This window comes from Eufriesea mexicana, unplaced genomic scaffold (genome assembly GCF_001483705.2).
Source record: "Eufriesea mexicana isolate 0111107269 unplaced genomic scaffold, ASM148370v2 scaffold507, whole genome shotgun sequence".
Classification (NCBI taxonomy): domain Eukaryota; kingdom Metazoa; phylum Arthropoda; class Insecta; order Hymenoptera; family Apidae; genus Eufriesea; species Eufriesea mexicana.
The window spans coordinates 1,661,973-1,671,472 of record NW_016908664.1 but is presented as its reverse complement, the minus strand read 5'-3'; the positions used below and the strand labels follow the sequence as shown (position 1 = coordinate 1,671,472).

General features: G+C 34.1%; 2 protein-coding genes across 2 annotated transcripts in view; both read left to right on the top strand.

Annotated features, from left to right (window-relative positions):
- Positions 1 to 1,707: 1,707 nt before the first annotated feature.
- LOC108545733 (adenosine deaminase AGSA) lies at positions 1,708 to 4,479 on the top strand. Its single transcript, XM_017897498.1, has 4 exons — positions 1,708 to 2,005; positions 2,340 to 2,931; positions 3,372 to 3,695; positions 4,089 to 4,479. The coding sequence occupies exons 1-4, from the start codon at positions 1,798 to 1,800 to the stop codon at positions 4,477 to 4,479; spliced, it is 1,515 nt and encodes a 504-aa protein (XP_017752987.1). The 5' UTR covers positions 1,708 to 1,797.
- A 1,569-nt stretch (positions 4,480 to 6,048) lies between these two features.
- The window catches only part of dsh (Segment polarity protein dishevelled), a 7,730-nt gene continuing 4,278 nt past the window's right edge, over positions 6,049 to 9,500 (top strand). The window contains 8 exon segments of the mRNA XM_017897522.1: positions 6,049 to 6,525; positions 7,013 to 7,082; positions 7,515 to 7,767; positions 7,894 to 8,076; positions 8,161 to 8,371; positions 8,515 to 8,643; positions 8,723 to 8,937; positions 9,023 to 9,498. Of these exon segments, the coding sequence (XP_017753011.1) occupies positions 6,365 to 6,525; positions 7,013 to 7,082; positions 7,515 to 7,767; positions 7,894 to 8,076; positions 8,161 to 8,371; positions 8,515 to 8,643; positions 8,723 to 8,937; positions 9,023 to 9,498 (1,698 nt within the window). The 5' untranslated portion in view covers positions 6,049 to 6,364.

Genomic DNA, 9,500 nt, shown 5'->3' with positions numbered 1-9,500 from the left:
GCAGAAAAAAATAGGAGAAATATTGGTCCAATTATAATATCCTTTGCAAATTTAATGTTATTAATAATAATAATAATAATAATAATAATAATAATAAGATAAATCATCGAAATGTCGGTCTGGAACAATATAACGTATTCTAATTTTCTATGAATATCATTTACGATCATCCATGAGCATCCTCATAAAATGATGCAAGACAATAATGTTACTGATGCACATTTGTGCAGCAAAGAATTTAGTATACAATTATTTAAACATTTCGATTACAATTTTCAATTTTAAGTTATTTATTTTTAGATAGAAATTCAACATGGGTGCAACTGATAGTTATTAGATTTCTAATAGTGATTGTTTTATTATAATCGATATATTTTGGAACCGTAATAATATATTCAACATTGTATATATTAGTATCAATAGGACTACGAAAATTTATATACGTGTAGTTTTACGGATATTTATAATATACGATTTAACGAGCCAATAGAATTAAACAGATTGTCAGAGTTGATCACAAAATTAATCAATATACGCGCACACCAATTTTGCAAAATTTAAATAATTTTTTTAATGATGTTTAATTTGCAATACTTTCATTGTTGTGGCAACAATATACATGAAAGTGCTTAGACAACATGCTTATTGATCTGCTATCCGAACAGCAAAATTAATCAATGGCTCCTTAACGATTGACGAATTATATATAGAACTATCACATGTATTTTAAAGTGTGATTAACAGCTGAGTATTTATGTAAACATAAGGTGCTTACCGCAAAGAGTGCCTTAAATTATGTTCTGCTATTATGATTCGCCAGAAATCCAAGGCATGAGATTTCCTCTTCGGCCAACGCGTTTCAATAATTTTTAGTGTATCTCTATAAAAAAAGGAAATGTCTTTTTTGCTTAAGTATGCTCAATGTAACTCGTTGATATATGTATTAATAATGTAATTAGAGAGAATCTGAAATGATTGAAGCTAAATGAAACAATACAGTTAAATGATTGAGTCTCTAAACGAGACTGCTATGAGCATTTTATATTTTCGCCCATGCGAATTTAAGCACTTCCAACCAACCATTTGTAGTCTGTAACGAAATAAGTTGTCTGCACTGAAAATAAATCTTTTCCACGGATGGGTATATACCTAATTATTGAACTTTATTGTAATCCTCTTGTTACCATTTTATATTTCAATTACTTTCAATTTATCTTACATTCTAGACATGTATTTACACATATTGAACCTATACAGTGGACAATATTTGCGTACAAGAACACTGTGTATACACGATGCTTGCGGTGAAAAAATTATCTAATTTGGATAATGACACAGTGGAAGTCATTGCTCTGCACATAATTTAATTCAAGAATATCACATTGTCTTATCGATTGGGTAATAAAAGAAAGATAAAGATATTTTCAATGTATATAAAGAGACTCTACGTCTCATTTAAAATAACCCCTTCGTGAAATAATAGCCAAGGCAATAGCTTCTTCATGAGAAGAAACTATAAATACATTCGTTCCACATGTATTAAATCGGTTTACGCAAATTCGTGCTAAAAAAGAAGAGTGAACGAAGAAGACTAAGACGATTTCATTGGAATGCTCATAGTCGTAGCATGAATCGTATGTACTCAACTCATCTGTACAAAGCTATGACCGATGATCTTTGTAGAAGCGATCAGTCAGTAAAGTGCTGTTGACGTGAGCGGATCGTTCAGCTCTAACCTGCTATTCACGTACGATTAATATAAAACGGACACCATTCGTTGGATACAGATCACTTACCATGAAGGGATTCATTTTCTCATTCATAGTATTTCTTACGTATGCAACTGTGAATGTCGCTTTCCCACGTGCTAATTACACGATTCTCCGTAATGAAATATTGAAACGTGAGCAACGGATGATGATAGGTGGCAATCTGACTTTAAACTACGTTGAAAAAGCCGCCAACAAAATCTTAATGATGAGGAAGGAAGAAGAATTAAACATTGGTTTGTTCGTTACTTAAAATCTTGTCGATACCTTGAAACGTTCGCATGTTGCACCGATTGAATATGTAATGGCACGAAAGAAACTTATTTGATACATTGTTTGATGTATGTAGCACGTGGTACATGCGTCAGATCTACAAACAAACGATACGATACTCGTATAATCTTTAAGATTCTAATATCCGTTAATTTCACAACTAATAAATAAGAATTCGGTTCTCCTCTTGAATAATGGAAATCATTTCTTTAGAAGTTCTTTTTTATTTTGTTGTTTTCTTTACTGTAATATTTTTATTTATGTTCTTGGTTTCACTGAGTCTATAAATTCCTTTAGGTTTCAAGAATCCACATCAGTTTGCTCCTGCACGAAATTTCCTTGAAACAAAGGATGAAATTGAGAAGTCGAAGGTTTTCCAAATAATCCGTCGCATGCCAAAAGGAGCGATACTCCACGCCCACGATACAGCTCTCGTTGCTAGCGATTATATTTATTATAACATCACCTATCGCGACGACTTGTACGTTTGCGTTGTCAAAGATGTAGTTAAGCTGCAATTTTTCCGAGTGCCGGATAAATCATGTGACTGGGAACTCTTGATGAAGGTGCGCGAAGATTCGATTCGAGGTTCCATAATAAACGACATGATCGAGAAGAGGATGTCCATGCAATGTAACGATCCTACGTTTGTCTATCCAAACGTTAACAAGGCGTGGGTCAAATTTAACGACATCTTCCAGTTCATCAATCCTTTGTTGACGTACAAGCCTGTTTACGAGGATCATTACCTCGAAGCTCTGGAGCAACTGTACGAGGATAATGTAATGTATCTCGAGCTAAGATCCACCTTGCCAAATTTATACGATTTCGATGGCACGGAGTACAAGCCAGAAGATTTGGTCGGTATCTACGAGAAACTTACTGAAAGGTACTCCCCATTTTTTTCACTTCTTTATACTTTAATTCTTCGAGAAGTTGCACAACCGCATATTTTTCAAATCTCTTGTCTATAAAAAAAAAAAAATATCAATTAGTTCCTATCTTTCATTATCAGATTTTCTTGTATGTTGATTAAATCGATGTATCTAGAGTACTTCAGCACTTACCAGAATAGATAGGTATTCCGACAGAACAAGAATCCAAATTAAATAATCGAATTTAAGTAATTAATTATAAAATTTTCCGACACTTTCTTCACGTCTTCTTGTTCAAGTGTACCTTGTCTTGGCTAGTAGGTGTTCTCGTTCATCTACGCAGAATAATAATAAAAGTCTTTAACACCGAATAAATCGGAACGACCAGTGTTAACCACTGTATATCGGTTACACCACCATAATGCAATGTTAATAATTCAGCTTCCACGTACAGATTCAAGGAAAAACATCCGGACTTCATAGGAGCCAGACTGATCTATGCTCCTAGGCGATCTTGCAACTACGAAGAAGCGCGATTTTATACCAAAACCTTAAAGAAATTGAAAAAGTTGTATCCTAATTTTGTGGCTGGATTTGATTTAGTCGGCCAGGAGGACTTCGGGCATACGCTTGAGTACTTCATGGACTTACTGAAGAGTGTGGAAGAATATGACATTAATTTCTTTTTCCACGCAGGCGAAACGAATTGGTTAGGCACTGCTACTGATGAGAATCTTATCGATGCTATTTTATTAAATACTCGACGTATTGGCCATGGGTGAGTTAATTTCGTAAAATATTACTTTCTACGATTACGTTTAATAAGTAAAATAAGATTAAAATAGTCGATAAGGAAATCAAATGTACAATTTTTAAGCGATACGAACTGATTTCTTCCTATAATGAATTATTTCTTATAGCATAAAAATTGCTAAGGAAGTGTATATCTCGACGCGTATCCAAATAATTCAGAAGATACTCTTTCTCTATCGAAGCATACCAACTGGAACGTGTATGCACGAGATTTCATTATGTATTTTCGGTCATTTATCTTATCGTTTTATCCAGATTATATGAAGCAGTCAAAGACCTCGAAAATGAAAAGTGAAGTTTTCGAACGATAACGGGAACGACTTTTTTATTCTTGTGGTTTTACATTATTTCTATCCAGGTATGCGCTGGTCTCTCATCCGTTCCTCTTGGAGCTTGCTAAAACAATGGGCATCGCTATCGAAGTGAACCCGATCTCCAATCAAGTCCTAAAACTTGTCGATGATCTCCGTAATCATGCTGCCAGGCCATTATTCTCTGGAGGATATCCAATAGTGATATCTAACGACGATCCCGGTTTATGGGGTGCGAGGGCTCTCAGCTATGACTTTTACGAAGCATTTATGGCTCTCATGTCAGCACACGCCGATCTCAGAAGTCTCAAGCAATTGGCCAAGAACTCCCTTATTTATAGCAGTCTGAATAACTCTGAGAAAAAGAAAGCGTTAAATATTTGGCGAAAGAAATGGGACGACTTCGTAATGAATATATCGCATTCAATTATAACTTAAAATTGTAAATGAATAGTCGCAAAAATTACATCGACTTAATCATCTAATTGCGAATAATTGTTAGGCAGATTTCGTGCATAATGAAGCTTTTATAATAATTGTAGGTAAATGTCCAACTATGATACTATCTTATAATACAATAATTATAGTTTGTAATAATCAATCATTTTCTTCTTCCTTATTCCATATTTGATCCTTCTATATTTATCGGCGACTCGTCATTATTATTGCATTTATAATCAAATGCAAGACTCGTAATCTGCACCTGATCGTTTTGAGCATCACTTAATGACAACCGGTGTTAAATTGTTGATAAAACCGGTTCCAGACGTAATTTCTTTTATTCAAGGATACAACAACGCGATTTATGCAGCATGGCTGTCCCTGTGGGTTCTTTACGCGGATGCGTGATTTAATTTCATTTAAAATCCCTTTTCTTCTGCTCGCGCGACCGTATAATTAAGCCGACGCTTCACGCTGTCGGATTGAAAGCCGAGCGATACAGTGTCTTTCGTTTTTGTTGTCCGGAAAAAAATAATGAATAGAATTACGGTTAATGACGCGGTGTGAACGTACCTGGAAATTACCCAGTACTTAAAAGGGCGCGATCGTGTTGTACGCCCGACTATCGAATGCAAACATTACCTTTCGCTTCCGAATTGTTAGCCGGAAGTTGAATGGGATCGAGGGTCGCATGCTGGTATGGGAGTAATAAATCTATCTATAGTACATTGACATGAAATAATTCATTTCTGTTTAATTTATCTATATTATGGCCAATAGGGTAATATTAAAAGTTAATGGGGATATAATCAATATGTTGTGTAGGAACATATGTAGAGTGTGTCATTTTATATCTATAAGCAAGCACATGTGATACACAGAAAGTCTATATCGAACTAGTTACGTAAGAGGTCTGTAATAAAAATCAGCTTATTCGATTGAAAAGATAAATACAAAAGATAATATTACTTTCTCGAAATTCAAAGTTCTGTTATAATGTCTACTTGACTTTTATACGATCGATGCCTGTTTATCAAAGTTCTTTTTCCTTTGACAAATATTTACGATCCTAACGAATCCACAGAATTCTTCAGTTCAAATTGTTTTATAAAGAGGTATATTAATTCGATACTAAGTATAAATATAAAGAAATACATATGCTTCTCGTAATAAGGTATAATTAAATATTTCGAAAATATTAAAAGTTTTATTAGAATAAAAATTATATCGATGTTACGTATATGGATTATATTTCTATAAAAATACATGTCAAAAGTTGCATACCTCCTTTGTAGAAAAAATAAATATCTCATGATAAAAGTATAAAAAAGATTCTAAATCTATTAAAAAATGTAACTACACGAAGTATTCATTTTAACATTTAAAGTAGAAGCGTTACGTATAATGGATTTCAGAACCCTTCGCCATCTTCGACAATGATGCAGCAATGCCATCTGACGATGGAGGCAGGGAATAGCTGAAAGGGTGTAAAAATGAGACTCGAGATTGTCTTTCTATCTTCGTTCGTTTCCAATCTTCGAGCGTACTGTCGAGTGTCGAGCCGACCGTCGCGAGTGTGTGTAATGTCGACAAGAATGTTGACGTTTAATTCAGCTCGTCGAAAGCAACGAATACGCGCGGTGCAACTCTCGTGAATAATGTCAACGAATTCTTCGTAACTTACTGCATGCATTCGTAATAATGTTACGTACCGCGGAGTTCGCATAAACCTGTAGTCTTCATGAACGAACGATCATCGTACGCGCGAGGGCTTTGGCTCGGACTGTGACGCGCCATATTGGTTTAAGAGAATTGTTCATATTAGTGGGCTTTGGGTGAATCAGTTTTATTGCAAATGCACGTAGAATAATAAAGTTCCATAATGGAAGAGACTAAAATCATATATCACATTGACGACGAGGAAACCCCTTACCTGGTGAAGCTTACTATCTCACCGGAAAGGGTCACTCTTGCCGACTTCAAAAATGTCTTGAATCGGCCGAATTATAAGTATTTCTTCAAATCAATGGACGATGATTTTGGGTGAGTGTCACATCGATACGCACGTCCCTTATATGTTCGCTTCCACTTCTGCCGTAATACGGATTAACGATTGACACTGTAGCGAGACATTATCTTTCATCTTCGACTCGAGTCAATGCCCTACGATTTAAACAGTATCCGCTTCGGTGATAGAATTACATTTTGTTAATGTTTTTCTTGTTCTCTATTTTGACAGTCTATTTGTAGTTGCTTTTTCAACATTTTTAATATCGATATGACTAGTGTATTATATTTTTATATAAAATAACTTATGGCAAACTGTATTCAAAGGCATATTTTATAATTTTACCTGATCTAACAGTAGGAATTCATCGCATTTTTTTTTTGTAATTTTTTGTATTATTTATATTATTTACTATTTTATGAATTTTTACAACTTGATTGAATTAGCTATTATAATGATTTTACTCATTATATAATAAACTGAATAAATGGAATATTAAAAACATTTTTATTCTTTTCATAGTGTGGTGAAAGAAGAAATTGTAGATGATGATGCTCATCTTCCCTGTTTTAATGGACGGGTTGTTTCTTGGGTAAGATTCTCAAAGAAATTCTAATTATTAGAATACATGTTTCATTTTCTTTTTCTTTCTTGTGACAAAACAAAGAATAATCCATTTTTTATAATGTATAATGAAATACATATTTTAAATTTTGATATTAATTTTCAAAATCATTGGTAGTTAAAAATTTGTCAATATAAATTTTGTGATCATTTTTGTATCAACAAAACATGAAAAAATGTTGGTCTTCAAACATGTACATTCTGACTAATTTAATGTTCTGTAATGGTACAGAAATATTTATGAATTATTTCAGTAAGATATATATACTTACATTACAACATATACAATACATTGATATACTATTTATTCTACAAAAATGCTTCATAAGATATGAATTAAAATTTGATAAAATATAAAAAGTTCTTAATTAAAAAAATAAAACAATTTATTTACCAATAGCTGGTGTCTGCTGAAGGCAGCAATGTGTCAGATGGTGCATCACAGTGCACAGATTCAGTAGCACACAGTGAGGTAAAACATGATCGTGTTGATCATGTGACACCTGGTCACACAAACCGTGGTCCACCACCATTGTCACATGATGACACATTAACTGAAACTGAAAGTATTACAAGTAGTCGGCAAGGGCATCATTTGCATAAAAGTTCAAGACATCATTCAGATAAATATGAAAAATACAATAAATATAATGGTATGTTATTAGTGGTTTATAGATTAATCTCTAAGTTCTAAATCTTTTAAATATTGCCTTTGTTTGAAATATTAAAGGTGAAAAATCTGTTATTCGTTTATTTTTATTGCTTCTTTAACAACTTAGGACTTCGCATAAATGGTCATTCAAAGCACAGATCAGGCCATGGTTATGAGACTGCTTCTATTTTAAGTTCAGATCTAGAGACAACAACATTTTTAGAATCAGATGATGATGCTAGTAGCCACATAACATCAACTACAGGCAGACATACCAATATGAGTAGTACAGTTGACAGAGCAACTTTAGGTAAATATATTTTAGAAAAGAAAAAACGAAAATAAATATGAGATTTAAACTAGAAAATGAATTTCATGTATTTTTAAATGTTAGAACGGCGTAGACCACAAAGAAGAAGGCGTCATAGGTTGCCACCTATGTCTAGAACATCATCCTTTAGCAGTATCACAGACAGTACAATGTCTTTGAACATCATAACAGTTTCATTGAATATGGATACTGTTAATTTCCTTGGAATTAGTATTGTTGGTCAGAGTAACAAAGGTGGAGATGGTGGAATCTATGTTGGTTCAATAATGAAAGGGTATGTGTTAAATTCCGGTGAATTTTAGACTATGTTATAGATAGAGCTCTGTACATTAAATTAATAGAACAGAGTATTCAACAAAATACTTTCGGTATACCTTTAAAAGCAGCTTTCTCATTTAGTTAATTTTAAATGTACAGGGGAGCAGTTGCTTTAGATGGCCGAATAGAACCTGGTGACATGATTCTTCAAGTAAATGACATTAATTTCGAAAATATGTCAAATGATGAAGCAGTTAAAGTACTACGCGAAGTAGTTCAGAAACCAGGGTATGTCTATAATAGTAATACATCAGAACTTTAATAAATAAACGAAGAATTTATAACATGGTTACAAATATAATTTTAGACCAATAAAATTAGTTGTTGCAAAGTGCTGGGATCCTAATCCAAAAGGCTATTTCACAATACCGCGTACAGAACCTGTACGACCTATAGATCCTGGTGCTTGGGTAGCACATACAGCAGCTATAAGGGGGGAAGGTTTTCCTCCACGCCCGCCAAGTGCGACCACGTTAACATCAACATCCAGCAGTCTCGCAAGTACACTGCCAGATACAGAACGTGAGTTGAAAAGGCTGTTAACTGAACTTCAGATTTCAATAGATATGGGTAGACAAATATTACATAAAGAATACATTTTGATTAGGACCATTAGAGGAACTACACCTTACGGTGAATACCGATATGCCGACAGTAGTAAGAGCGATGGCTCGATCTGACTCAGGGTTAGAAATTCGTGATCGTATGTGGCTTAAAATAATAATACCAAATGCATTTATTGGAGCAGATGTTGTGGATTGGCTTAATAATCATGTAGAAGGATTTATTGATCGACGCGATGCAAGGAAATATGCATCTCTTATGCTAAAAGCTGGCTTTATTAGGCACACAGTGAACAAAATAACATTTTCCGAGCAATGTTATTATATATTTGGTGACTTGTGTTCAGCCATGAGTAGCATGAAACTAGATTGCGATACAGTCGGACCATTACCTCCGCCGAATGCCTGGGACATGCCTTATTCAGGAACATATGCACCTCATTCTGCAACTGGTTACAGCCCAATGCCATTTAACTTCACTAATGAACCAACTGTATATGGTTATCACCGAGAAGAAAGTGT